Source organism: Triplophysa rosa, linkage group LG1 (assembly GCF_024868665.1).
Source record: "Triplophysa rosa linkage group LG1, Trosa_1v2, whole genome shotgun sequence".
Classification (NCBI taxonomy): domain Eukaryota; kingdom Metazoa; phylum Chordata; class Actinopteri; order Cypriniformes; family Nemacheilidae; genus Triplophysa; species Triplophysa rosa.
The window spans coordinates 14155999-14171089 of record NC_079890.1 but is presented as its reverse complement, the minus strand read 5'-3'; the positions used below and the strand labels follow the sequence as shown (position 1 = coordinate 14171089).

At 38.9% G+C, this 15091-nt stretch overlaps 1 protein-coding gene across 1 annotated transcript; it reads left to right on the top strand.

Moving 5' to 3' along the window:
• The first annotated feature begins 12069 nt into the window (after positions 1-12069).
• Positions 12070-15091, top strand: her8a (hairy-related 8a). Its single transcript, XM_057339678.1, has 4 exons — positions 12070-12226; positions 12508-12603; positions 12719-12797; positions 12934-15091. Exons 1-4 carry the CDS (start codon positions 12164-12166, stop codon positions 13410-13412), a joined length of 717 nt encoding a protein of 238 aa, XP_057195661.1. The 5' UTR covers positions 12070-12163; the 3' UTR covers positions 13413-15091.

The window sequence follows — 15091 nt, the reverse complement described above, 5'->3', positions numbered from 1 at the left end:
GAAGTGGCTGTGCGCGAGGCAGGATTGGAGCCGCACATCAAGTGCTTTGCACACACGATAAACCTTGCTACCCAGGCTGGCCTCGGTGTTGCGCGTGTCACTCGGTTGCTTGGGCGGGTGAGACGAGTTACAGCTTTTTTTCACCGGATGTCCAAGCAGAAGCTGCTACAACTGCCACCACACAAATTAATCATGGACGTTTCCACGCGATGGAATAGCACTTTAGATATGCTGGTTCGTTACCTGGAGCAGCAAGCTGCCATATCAGCAGCTCTCACCAGCCCTGAGATGAGACAAAACGCCCGTAACAATGATACACTGGACAGCAGCGATATCTTGAATGCAGAAGACCTTGTGAAGCTGCTGAATCCTTTGAAGACAGCCACCACAGTCTTATGTGAGGAGAAGAGCCCCACAGTGTCTCTCATTGTGCCACTGAAGAGCATGATTGAACAGAGCATGGCACCAAATGACGGCGATTCCCCCACCGTGGCCGACACAAAGAGAGCAATCCTCGGTAATATTTCAGGGAGATACATACAACCTTCTGTTAGAGAGCACTGCGCTGGACCCAAGATTCCAGACTCTACCGCAGCTAGACCATAACCAACGTCTTCCTGAGGGTGCAGACAAAGGCTGAACAATTGCAGCAAAATCAGGTATAAATCAATTTGAATTGCTTTACTCTTTTTGTAAGTGTGAAAGTGTGTGTGAATTTTTTTCCTACTAGATTTATGTTCCCAGTACCAACTGAAAATGTTTAATGGATTAATGCAAAGTGTGTGTGTGTGTTAGAAACATGACAGCATCAGAGTGGGTGTGTTTGTGTTAAGAGGGAGAGGGGGGACTGCTTTGCTGCTTAAGGTTAAAGCCAGTGTTTCTGCTGTTTAAAGACCACAGGTGAGAAGAGTACAGAGAGGAGAGAAGAGGCAGCAGCTCACTGTTCCACACATGGGGGAGAGGGGGCTCTGGGAGTCGAGTCAGAAGAGACAGAACCTGCTTCCAAGAAGACAGCGCTTGAGGATCTACTAGGGGACTCTTTCTCTAAAACAGAAAAGTCCAGCAGAGGGATTGAGAAGGAAATTGATCTCTACAGAAGAGAGGCCTCTATCCCACTCAGTTGCTGCCCTCTGAAGTGGTGGAGAGAAAACAGCTCTAAATATCCTTTGCTACCTCCACTTGCCAAAGCATACCTTTCCATCCCTGCTACCTCTGTTCCAAGTGAGCGTGTTTTTTCAACTGCAGGAGACATAGTTACTGCCAAAAGGTCTCAACTCAGAAATCGTTGACATGCTTATATTCTTTATATACATTCATTACAAGTTGATTTCAAAATGCACTTAAATTGTTTTGCATTTTGTGATTTTCAGTTGAATAAAAGACTATTTTCCATTCATATATTTCATCATTGAGGATTTCTTAAAAATAGTGTAAAAATCTCGTCTCGTCTCGTTCTCGTGAACCCAATCTCGTGTCTCGTCTCGTGTAGTAAGCGTCTCATCACACCCCTATTTAACATGAAACATGAATAGGCCTAGTAGACATAGGCTCATATAATTTGACAATCAAGTAATTATACCTGTTATAATACAACGAAAGTAGTGTATGTAATCTTACCTTGAAGAATGAATTTACAGAATTTACACAGTCGTTTTTGGTAGAGATTCGGATGCATTTCAGGTCTCCTCTGCACTCCTCCTGAACCAGCATTTCTTCGGAATAAAACACTCGTTGTTAGGATTTGAACGTAGTAGTTATGTTCATTTAATAGGGGTGTAACAATACACTCAGCTCACGATTCGGTACATATCTCGATGCTGGGTTCACGATATGAAACACATCTCGAAATTTTGAACAAAATTAAAAAATGAAACTGAAATTCAAATAACATTAATATATTAATATAATATATTCAAATATTAATATGTTGCACATACAACTTAATAAAGAATTTTAACATTTTAAGGCTCAACTGAATCTGCTGTACTGCAGGTTTGTCACTGAGTGTCAATTTTGACAGCAAATTTAGTTTTATGTTTACTCATAGTCTTTTGAATAAAATGCAGTTTAGTTTTAGTCATATTTTAGTCATCCCCATCAATTTAGTTTTAGTCGACAACACAGAGAATATTAGACCATGAACGACATATAGCAGTTCATTCAGTCTCATTTTGACTCAATTGACTCGTTCGTTCAGTGAAGGGCGTGTTCATTCAGTACATTCAAGCAATGAAACGCTCTGACAGAGCTCACACTCAAACGCTATTGGCTCGTGTCTCTTTGAAGCTGCGCTGTCTTTGCTTGAGACAGTAATGAATGAGAAAAATCTTTCAAAATACATATTGCATAAACTGCATTACATTTCTTCAATCATGCAAATCACATACTTGGTTCGATTTTTAGCACGTCATTCGATCTTTTAATCTACAGTACGACTCACTTCTCTAATCGGTACAGCGCTGGTTTCATTTGGCTTTATGTTGTATATAACGTTATGCAGCAGCTCACGTTAGCGGATAAACTAACATTGCCATGTAAAAATGTCTGTGCTGCCTTTGTAATGAGTTCCGGGGTGACTCGCCTGCAGTCACGCTTCAAGTTTGCTGTGTTTTAACGGCGATTGTGAGGGAAAATAGGACTCTTTGTAAACCACGTGGAGACACAGATTGTGTCTTGTGCTTCCCCTTCTCCCAGAGACTTCTCAACTCAACTCAACTTTATTTATATAGCGCTTTTTACAATTTTCATTGTTACAAAGCAGCTGTACATGAGACATATTGACTATAAGCAAAATAATTAAAGTTGTACCTGCAAAAACAAGAAAAAGTTGAAAACAGAAGACAGACATACCCACATACAAAACACTCCACACACACAATATGCACACGTACTAACACACACAGACATAGAGACACACACACACACGCGGATGCGCACGCACACTAGTGTTGTCACGATACTGGAATTTCTAACTTCGATACAATACCTAAAAAAATATCGATATTCGATAGCATTTTCGATACCACGGGGAAAAAACTTCCATAACAATAAGGCCCTAATGTTTTTACATTTTATTTAAAGTTAAATTGAACAAGATTAGACAATGAGGTATATTTTTTACATTACTTATTAATTGTTAATCTAATGTTCATTTTACTAATACATTTATTATTTAAAATCAAAGTTGTATTTGTCAGTATTAATGGACCAGAGCTTACATAAATAGTTGTATTTTTTACCTAACATTTAAAAGAGATTTAAAAAAACATGAACAAATGTATTGCTCATTCTTTGTTCGTTAATGTTAGTTAATAGCCTACATTTATATGATTACAATTTTTTAATTTGGCTTTTATTCACATTTAATCATTGATTAGCGCACATATAGACAGAAACGCAAACTTTAAACCCAAGAACTGTTGCAGAGATTCCGCACTGGCCATCTTTCTAACATTAACAACGTTTAACCGGAGCGAATGAGACGAGTGGATGAAATCATTGAACAGTGCACACACATAGAGCGCTATGGTAAACACGGAAGTGCAAACGTGTATCACACGCGAGAACTGTTGCGGAGACTTTACCCGCACCAGCATCATTTCAAACATCAACTTAACCAGAGCGAACGAGATGAGTGGATGAAATCATGAGCGCACATAAAGACAGAAATGCGTGCATTAAACATGAGAACTGTTGCGGAGACTCTGTTAAAACATAAACAACATATAACCAGGGCGAATAAAACGAGTGGATGAAATTATTGATAAGCGCACACACATAGAGCGCTATGGTAAACATGGGAAGCGTAAACGAGCGTTCACCAAGCGCCAGATGTGTTACTGAGACTCTGCACTGGCCATCTTTTCTAACATTAACACTTTTTAACTGCCCCAAACGAGTCAAGTCTGTGAGAGGATGCCGGGCTCTGTTGTCACTGCGTTCACGTGCAGTGTGTGTCAACTCACTGTCGGAAAAAAGAGAGTGAGCGGGAACGTGCAGCTGGTATCAATACGTGGGATATGCGTATTGGAACCGTTTCAGATTTTTCAGTATCGATACGTATCGAAATATCGATATTTTTGACACCACTAACGCACACACACACACACACAAGCACACACGCACGCACGCACGCACGCACGCACGCACGCACGCACGCACGTACGTACACAGACAAGTACGCACACACACACACGCTCAGTGAGAGCACACATTTAAGATAAAGGAGAGAGAAGCACAGGTCAAATATAACAGACTATAAATTCCTATATGCAATATTAATTAAGTAAAACTTTAAAATTCTAAAGCAGCCCCCCCGGTCAGGCAGATAGTGCAAAAACAGTATGCAAACGGTGGCGAGGAACCCAAAACTCTAATCGAGAAAAAAAACCTCAGGAGAACCCAGGCCCAACCAGGGGATTCCAGTTCCCCTCTGGCAAAAGCTGCTGCCTCTGCACAAGCTCCAGAGAACTTGCACAACAAGGCTAAATAAAATAAATAAACTTACTAATAACATAAATTATAGTTTAAGATTATCATTAATAATCTAATAGCATTTGAAATTTTGTGGTGAAGACATGTCAGGTGACTGCGTCCTTCTTTATCCAGCTCTATCATCTCAGCTCTTGTCAGGTCCCCACTTCCCATTCTCCGCTCTACCATCAGGTCAGGCCATGAACTGCATCCTGCTCGCTGTGGTAACCTTGGAACAATGAGACAAGACTGGCTGAGAGTAGAGTACTGTTCTGTACTCTTTGATGCAACAAGTACATCAGTTGTGTTTTTGGTTCCGGTTGATCTAACTAATGCAGCCTAAACCCTCTGAAGATTTATATTATGGAAGAGTAGTGTATGCAAGATTAAAAAGATGCGTCTTTAGTCTAGATTTAAACTGACAGAGTGTGTCTGCCTCCCGGACAGTGCAGGGAAGACTATTCCAAAGTTTAGGCGCTAGATAGGAAAAGGATCTACCACCTGCACTTGATTTTGAAATTCTAGGTATTACCAACTGACAGGACGCCTGAGAGCGTAATGCACGTGAAGGACTGTAATACAAAAGGAGTTCATTCAAGTACTGAGGAGCTAAACCATGTAAGGCTTTATAGGTAATAAGCAAGATTTTAAAGTTAACGCGATGCTTTATAGGTAACCAGTGCAAGGTTGACAGAACCGGGCTAATATGTTCATACTTTTTTGTACGTGTAAGAACTCGAGCTGCCGCGTTTTGGACCAATTGGAGTTTTTGTAATAAGCCTGCAGGGCAACCACCTAACAGTGCATTACAGTAATCTAGTCTTGATGTCATGAATGCATGAATTAACTTCTCTGCATCTGAGATTGACAGCATATGACGTAGTTTAGATATATTCTTAAAATGGAAAAACGCAATTTTACAGGTGTTGGCGACGTGGCTCTCAAATGACAGATTACTATCGAATAGAACGCCAAGATTCTTTGCTGACGACGAGGGTTTTATGGAACATCCGTCAATAGTTAAACAGTATTCTTGGTTGTTACTTATAGCAGTTTTCGGTCCAATAAGTAACACTTCTGCTTTGTCCGAGTTCAGTAATAAAAAGTAGTTACTCATCCAGTTTTTTATATCGACTATGCATTCCATTATTCGATGGAACTGCTGTGTTTCATGAGGCTTCGAGGGAAATATAAAGTTGAGTATCATCAGCATAACAGTGAAAGCTAACTCCGTGTAGCTTTATTAAATCTCCTAGAGGTAGCATGTATAATGCGAAGAGCAGAGGCCCTAAGACTGAGCCCTGTGGTACACCGTACTGGACTTGCGATTTGCGTGACACCTCATTGTTTATTGCTACAAATTGAAAACGGTCGGATAAATAAGATTTAAACCATTTCAAGGCTATTCCATTAATGCCAACATAATTTTCGAGTCTATGTAGGAGTGTGCTGTGGTCAATGGTATCGAATGCAGCACTAAGGTCTAGCAGCACCAATAACGAGATACAACCTCGGTCAGACGCCAATAGCAGATCATTTGTAACTCTGATCAAAGCAGTCTCTGTACTGTGACATGCTCTAAATCCAGACTGGAATTCTTCATTGATGTCATTCCTATGGAGGAAGGAGCATAATTGAGTTGAAACTACTTTTTCCAGAACTTTAGATATGAAAGGTAGATTCGATATAGGCCTGTAGTTCCTTAGTTCTCTAGTCTCTCTTTAGTTCTCTCTAGTGATTAGTGATGTTTCGTTCGTGAACAAATCGTTCTTTTTGAACGAATCTTTTAAGTGAACGAATCGTTCTCGTTCACAAAATGCAATGACTCATATTTCTCGTTCACTGAAATCTCTCCCTCGAGCACAGAGCGTCTTGGCTTAAAAGAGTGTCTAAAGCACGAGCCAATGGCGTTCGAGAGTGAGCTTTGACAGAGCATATGATTGGTTGAATGTACGGAACGAATACGCCCTTCACTGAACAAACGAGCCTGTGTTTGAGTCTGAACGAGACCCGCTGATTCACTACATCACTACTGTGAATTATGATTCATTTGAGTGATTCGTTCTTTTTCAGTTCGTTCACCAAAATAATTCATTCAGATTTGTTCACTGATTCGTTCAGTGACCATTTCTATAATATGCCAGCAGGTGGCAAAAAAGAGCTGTGTTATGTCAACGAACGTATTAATGGACGTATAAACTGATTACGGGATTTCTTAAAATGTGTGTCTCTGATCTACTCATTAAATAAATAAAATAAGTCTAAATAAGTGGTTCAGATGACCAACGCACAAGGTTTTTCTGCATAATTAAAAAGTGAATTGTTTGGTCATTTACACATTCAAAAATCAGGGATTATGTTAAACGTGAAGTTTATGTATTTTAAATAAACAAGCGTGCAAAGTAGCCTACCTGTAACTGCGCTTTGCATCCGCTTTCTGCTGATTGCTGAACGAGACTCACATGCTAAATGACCGACCTACAGTGTACACCCTCATTCATTTCGTTCATGAACGACATGTACCAGTTCGTTCAATTCGTTCACGAACGAGATCTATCGCTCTCGTTCAGACTCAACAGCGACTTGGTCAGTGTGGGCGTATTCATTCAGTGGAAGATCTAACCTGACATGTCCCTTCACAGCCGGAACTGGAATGCTATTTGCTGACGTGACGCGAATGAGAGCTAACCAATACTTTTTTGTTTTACAGTTTTTGCATGACATGAACTAAACATAATGAAGTCGTTTTTATTTGAAAGAACAATAAATGATACAAAATGCACACAAAACACCTGTGCTTGCAGTACAATAACGGAGTAAACAGGGCTTGACATTTTCCATGCAATAAAAATGACAATGTTGATTTGTCTTTGTTACATTTAACCATCAGCTTGCATTATTTTATTATTTTCGTAAGGATCTTTACATTGTGTCCGTTTCTGTACTTGTTGAGCAAGAGACCTCATCTTTCGTTCACGAGTGAGAAGTAACTGTCACCACATGCATCAGCTTAGTATGTGATAATTAAAAAAATGTATTTTTTAGAATGCAAAAAAATTCAACACATTGTCGCTTCCAATTTCGAGTTCTGTTGTTTTGGTGTAGTGTTTGTATTCACACTGAATGTATTTAAATGATGTGTCATTGAATATTCAGATCAACATTTTCTATGTGTTATTTTTTTAGTTTCTGTACTTGTTGAACAAGAGACCTCATCTTTCGTTCACGAGTGAGAAGTAACAGCTCGTTCATGTCGTTCACGAACGAGAATCAGCGGGTCCTTTGACTCCTTTCGTATGTAGCGTCTTGACCGCTCAACGAATACAATTAAGCACCATATCGTAAAATATCCCCATCTTTCTTTGATGCGCATCGTGACATTTTTGCACCACGAAATATTGTAGTACGAAGTATCGTTACACCCCTATCATTTAATCTACCAAAAATATCAGCATCCACATCAACTCCTGCACAATCTTTTAGGAGCACATTGGTTGTGGCAAGTGGAACAATTGTATGAAGCTTAGAAATGAAAGAAACAGAGCCATTGTAACTAAACTAGCACATGATACCGCCGAAATGCAGAAAACCATACGTTTGTCATGCACGTGTTAGCTGTAGCCTATTTGCCATGCTCGTTAGCTAATGGCGACAGGAAGAGCTAAAATAATACATGGATTATACAATTTATCAATTGAACAAGCCATCAAGTTTTGCTTACAAATATATATGATACTTATAAAGCGTTAGTTTGCTATTATTTCTCCTGTCTGTGTCGCAGGTGCTGTAAATCAGCAGTTAGAAAGCCACTAACTTTATCTACTGTACTGCCTCTGCAGTCTGCACCCATCCAGCGCAGTTGGTCCACCAATTATGATTAACAAACCGACAACGTCAATGGTCAAACAAACACAATACACTGGATGGAGGAGAGTAGATTTGGGCATTTAACGCATATTTTACAATGCATGTAGCACATAGCCTACGTTACCTCGAACCAACAACATGATGTCTGAACGTGTTTTTCCATAATTTCATACAAACTGAACAGCTATCAGCTTGTTGTTGTGCATATATAAACGGGCTCATTACCTATTATGTGACGAATAAATATGATAAAGTTCCTATCTCGTGTACATAACTTATAATTATGACTTAAAACAGTTTTAGCAAACTAGTTCGTCCTCTCGTTTAATCAAGTTGTGGCCGTGTTAACCATAGTTTAAAATACGGCAATTAACAGTTTAGCACAACGTGGCGATTCTGCATTTCGTGCATTCGTTTGGTTTAATAATAATTATATTTAGCTAAATCATGCAATAACATCTAATTTACCTGCTGTCTTCTCGTCCTCGTGCAAAATAAAATGGCGGCCTTCAGACAGGTGGCAGTCATTCAGTGGAGGCGTGACCTGATTTGAGAATACGTTCTTGTTTCACACACGCACGCACGCACGCACACACACACACACACACACACACACACACACACACACACACACACACACACACACACACACACACACACACACCCATAGGCGTAATGTTTTTATACTGTACAAACTGTATATTCTATCCCCTATCCCTAACCCTATCCCTAAACCTAAAGATCATAGAACACTTTTTGCATTTTTAGATTTGTAAAAAATATTGTTCTGTACAATTTATTAGCTTTTTTGCCCCCTGGGGACCTCAAATTTTGGTCCCCACGGTGACACGAGTCCCCATGTGTTGGTGTGTATTCAGGTTTAGGTCCCCACCGGGATATACAAACATGAACACGCACACACACACACACACACACACACACGCGCGCGCACGCACGCACGCACGCACGCACACACACACACGCACGCACGCACGCACGCACACACACACACACACACACACTGTCTTGCAGAAAACAATGGTAGTGTAGTTTTATTACTATATAGTGTTAAAATAATGTCAACACTGGGAATTCAACACCGTCCCTTAGAGATGTGCCGAATGAAGCTTCTGAATCAATGAGGTTTTTTCAAAAAAAATGTATCGGTGCTTCGAAGCTTTTGACACAGTGCTCTACTTCGCCATCTGGTGGTCAATAAAAATTCCTACACCAACTGTGTCACTCAGATATTTTGTTAATTGAAATGTTATTACAAGTTTTATTTGTATATTTAATATATAATTTAATAATATATAGAATTAGAACTCAAAGTAACAAAGAAAAATAAGCACATCCAGTTCTTAAGTAACATGAATAATAATTTAATATATATGAAGACTTCCAAAATTAGATTTTTTAAATTTCTGTTTTCAAAATTTTAACAAATTATGTTTTTTATGGTGCATTCCACTTAATATCAATTAAACTGTAGTTGGTTTAAACCATAATAACTCGAAAAATGCGGCAATCTAACACAAAAAAACATGATAAAAAATGTTTGAAACCAAACTCTTCATATATATATATATATATATATATAATAAATATATATAATAAATAATAATATAGTGTGAATGTGGACACAATTTTAAGTGTTTGGTTGGTGTTGTCCTTAAATCCAACATATCCTGTAAACCTTAAATACAATAGATTAACCCACCAAACTAATGGATACTAAAGTACTCTGTGTTCTTAAATAGTGTAATCTATTACAACAAATAAAAATGGAATAGAATATGAAAATCTAAACTCAAAACGGGTGACTTTTCTTGCATTTTAATTACTTTATTGCTCATTTGTTGAGGGAAATAGATAGTTTTTATTGTCCCAACGGAAATTTCTTTATTATTAATATGTATTTTACCCTCTCTCCAGATGGGGCAGACTGGTGCTCTGTTGTTTGAGTATCGTTGCCCAGAGCGTTTGGATGTGAATAAGACAAAGTTTGCTCGCATATCAGACATGACACTTTATTAGCAGTGTCGAGACTGAAGTGTTCCCACACTTGAGAACGGGGTCTCTTGCGTGCATTCTCCATTTAAAGATCAAACACACTTCTGCACGTGTAAGCTGCAGAGAACCGAGGACGGCGTTTACTAGCAGAAAACCAGTTTGTGGTTGAAGAAACACTTTTATACTTTTTGGGAACAGTGTTAAACCTGCAATTTACTTTTTGACAACAGACATTAACATGTCATGGTTTTAAATAGTACTTTAATTAGCAATACAAAATGATAAAATTATATAAATTAAATATATAATTATAACATTCCTATGGTTCAGTGCAATCGACGCGCTTTGAGTTTGATCCCTGCGTGACGTGTCAGTGAGGTAACGAAGCTTCATTTCAAGTAATACCTCCGGAACACTGTTTCGAAGCAATAGTGTGTCGAAAACTCGATACGTGTGTCGAGCAACCCTTCCCTACCGTCCCTGAACATTTTGACACCAGCGATTTTGCTGTGTATATTACGTCAGTGTCTGAAATCGTTCACTCATTTTCATTCACTTCTTCCCCATGGACTCAAATGTCATTCGCTATATAGGGAATAGGAGTGAGCGAGGGAACGGTTTCAGACACAGCACATGGTTACAACACTTAAACTATATAAAAAAGCATGGTTAATTTTCGTAAAGGCTGTTTTCACTATTTGAAACATGTTTTGGCAACTTCTGAAAAAAAATTGCGTGTGTGTTTCGTGTTTGAATGAATTTACTTGTATAAAAGCAGCTTGCCTTCAAACTTATCAATAGGTTAATTCATTTTTCATTTTCTAACTAAATATTACGCAAATGGTGCTGAAATCCAGTGCTTATTTTTTGAGAGCGAAACAGTAGCCTATTTCTGTGCATCCTAAAATAGTTGACAGGGGCTTGTTTTTCTGGGCTACTGAGGAGCCTTTAATGACCATTACGGATTTGGCACCCTGTTAGCTAAGGGGTCATTATGACTGGACAACAGCAGAAAAAGAGATCTTGGCGTGCTTCAGTGGAGTGTGCCCGTCCCATAGGTGAACAGAACAATGGTGAAAGGCGAAGAGGGGATGGGGTCGCGCGTAGTTAAGAAAGGGGTGGGAAACTAGGAGATAATGCTAGTTCTCCCACTGTGAAAACACTTAAAAACTAAGATTTCTTTGCTATTGTTGCGCTTTACCATCCTCCAAAAGTCCTCCGTCTTTGTTGTGGTAGCACATTCTTCATTATTTTCTTACTTTAAGCTTTGCGTCTGGAATTATACATGACGTCAAATATATATTTTTAACTTAGCAATACAATATATGTTATAGCTATATTACTCCCAATGGCAAGTTAACCTACTTAAATGCACGCATTTAAAGACGTTGATTGATTTATCCAGCTACAGGTGCATCCTCGTAATAACATCTTTTTTTTCTTAAAGTTCGTAAACTTGCTTTAAACTTTTTGTGCTTTTAAACTTTTGAGACACGAATAAGTTATTTCGTGGACAGTGGTTCCCTTGAGAAAATCAAACTTTTGAAGCTTTTTGAAACGTGGGATTGCCTAATAGGCCTAACCCGAGACTGTGGGAAATTGTGCAGCAAAAAGCACCCATGTATTGTCATGGTAATTTCGGTGGGTGGAGGTTTCAGGGGGAGCGTGAGTACACGTTAAACGAGGTTAAGTGAGTCTGTTTGGTTTCTTATCGCATCAAGGCAACAACACTGTAACCTCACTTTCAGTCGTAGGCGTGGGAAAGCAGCGGCGCGGTCGAAAATACTTTTAAGCTTCTCGCTGCAGAACGATGACGGCCTCCAATATCGGCAACGGTCCGGAAAAGAATTTCAACGCCAAAGAAGAGCGCAAGGTAAAGCCTGCTGACAATACGCTATCATAAGTTTTATATTTTTCTTGAATGTGAAAAAGCTATAGATAACCTATCACAAAATATTTATCAAATATCGTTCACTATGGGAGACTGTGTTGTTTGTCTGAAAACAAAAAATGTACTAACTTGTATTGTAACTAACTGCATAACGTTTTGAACATGTATTTGCACATAAATATGGTTAATTGACATTGTTGAGCATGCTTAATAAATAAATAACATTTGAGTCAACTCCAAAACTTGCATGTTGTTCATTTTAGCTGCGCAAACCCTTGATAGAGAAGAAACGCAGAGAGCGGATAAACTCAAGCCTCGAGCAACTAAAGGGCATAATGGTGGATGCCTACAATTTGGATGTAAGTGATTGACAGACACATTATTTTATCTCTTCCCCTCAATGTGTTCTAAAAAAATGTTGTTAGACTTTCTGTATGTGTTTTGAGGAAATGTTGTTTTATTCACGTGCCACAGCAATCAAAACTGGAGAAAGCTGATGTGCTTGAGATAACAGTTCAGCACATGGAGAACCTTCAGAGAGGCAATGGAGCAGGTCAGACTGTTTTCCCATAGACCACATGTCTTTTTCTTAACAATTTATTAGGACACTTTTAAGTATATGCGAATTTACCTAAAGTTAAAAAGTCAGCGCTCGGTTTTTCTATGTATCATTTTGCTTCGATTTTCAGGTAGTAGTAATCATGGACCAGGCAGTGGGTTCGAGTCTCGACAAAGATACAGCACTGGCTATATACAGTGCATGCATGAGGTGCACAACCTGCTCTTGAGCTGCCCCGGCATGGACAAATCTTTGGGTGCACGTCTGCTCAACCATTTGCTGAAGTCTCTGCCCCATATCGGTGCTGAGGCCAACAGCACGTGTTCAACTGGTACCTCCGGCTCTCTTCCATTATCCCCGACTCATTCCCCTTTGAACCTGCCCTCCTTACAGGCCCACCCTCTCCACCTGCACACTCCTTCCTCCCCTCCACCACCTTCTTCCCCCTCCAGCCCTTCCCACTCGCCCAGAATTCCACTTGTCAGAGAGCGAAGTTACTCCGTACCCCAAGAACTGCCCTCTCCCCCGAGGTCTCCTTCTCCTACAGCACAATCAGCCCTTCCCCCCTTCTTTCTGGGGGGCGATCCCTCTATGTGGAGGCCCTGGTGAATGAATCCATCCCAGCCCCCTTTTGCCCTCCTCTTGCCCTTCCTGGCCCTCCCTTCCATACTTAATAGTTTCCATTACACTTGATCTCTCGGGAGGTTGGAGTGCTTTCCACTCAGAGGGGGCTAAAACATGATATTGGGTTACACAGTCCCCAGGGGGTTTGTTGTATCATTTGAAGTACTGTAGTGCATGCCTGGATGATTATACTATTTCATGCTTTGAGGGTTTGAACACAAATGTGTAATGACACCAAAGTTGCCCTCATTGACTGAAATTTAGATATAGTATGTTGACTGGTCTGCATCTAGTGTAATTGCGGTCTTGGCCATTTTTCATACAATTATTTAGAATAAGTTTAGAGTATCTTACTTGGGTGTATTTTTTGTGCATTTTATATTATGTTTGCATTGTTCTTTTAGTTGAGTTGTAGAAATGATTTATTTTGTACCCGGTAGTAAAAGCTTTTTCTTTTATCTTAAATGCAAAACTCTGTGGACAAATGGTGGCTGTGAAAGGGTGGAATGGAGGAGACGAACATTTGTGAAATAATACTCCATCCTTGTATATTACAAGAAAAGAGGAGTCAGACTAGTACCTCATATTGAAGCAGTTAAACAGAACTGTGTATTGATTTTACACTGATAAACATTAGAAAACGATTATGTTGTTAATAAATCGTAGTAAAGGCTATTTAAAAATAAAGTTCTGTTCACTGTTCTTTCTCTTTTATGGATTTGTAAATTATCAAGTAATTTTTACACATTGAATCGGTATCATTCCTGCACTCACATAAGTAACTATTACAGAATAGGTTTGGAATTTAGATTTGTTTCTACAGTCAACTAACCTTCAATTGTAATAGACACACTGAAAGCAGCCTACTGCACAAGCCCTTTATTTTAAATAAATTATATAACCTACAATTTTTTGTACATCACAATGTACTTTCAGTTCTTAAATCAATAATTTGGACTTTATGATTTTTCCCTCATATATTTAACAGAGTAACCAAAAAAGTAAATCCTTTTTAAAATGACAAATCAATTCAAAATGCCTGGTTGTTTTCCTCAAATGAGAATTTTATGCATCAGAGAGAAAGATGAAAACAGTCCAAGAATAACAAAATGTCAAAGTATGTTTGTGTAACAACATTTTGACCAAAGCCAGTAGCATTTGTTCCATCGTCTAAAAAAAAGCTATTGCTAAAATATCCTCTAGATGGCAGTGTTGCATGAAATAATATTTTATTCTCGCATGGCACATTTAGTTAATGGGATACTACCATAGTAGGAAAATATACAATGTTAGTGAAAAGTGCCCCAGAACGGTTTGCTGTCCTACATTATTATAATAATATATATTATAGGCCTACTATATATATTATACAATTAAACTTTGACACTCGGCCCTGTGTCACAGACACAGTTTAGTTTAAGCTTGTTCTTCCTACCTCGTAATTCAGTTAATTTAGCTGGATTTGGTTGTTGACGACTTCGCATGATCTTGGATGGTTCGGTTCTTCAACGCTCATCCTGGACTTGTTGTCTTAGCAACAGGCCCATTAGCTTTAATTAATTTAGCTTTCGCTTTTAGAACAATATTTATTGTAATATAATATATTTAGAACAAATTGTATGTTTCTTTGCTGTGAAAAGTCTTCGATGAGGACCGAAATAAAT

What these genes read in the sequence shown, in the direction of transcription:
- her8a (XM_057339678.1), top strand. Translation starts at nt 12,164, where the DNA reads ATGACGGCCTCCAATATCGGCAACGGTCCGGAAAAGAATTTCAACGCC. An exon ending in TGGATGCCTACAATTTGGAT is followed by an intron (nt 12,604 to 12,718) that starts GTAAGTGATTGA and finishes CACGTGCCACAG; the next exon opens with CAATCAAAACTGGAGAAAGC. An exon ending in TCAGAGAGGCAATGGAGCAG is followed by an intron (nt 12,798 to 12,933) that starts GTCAGACTGTTT and finishes TTCGATTTTCAG; the next exon opens with GTAGTAGTAATCATGGACCA.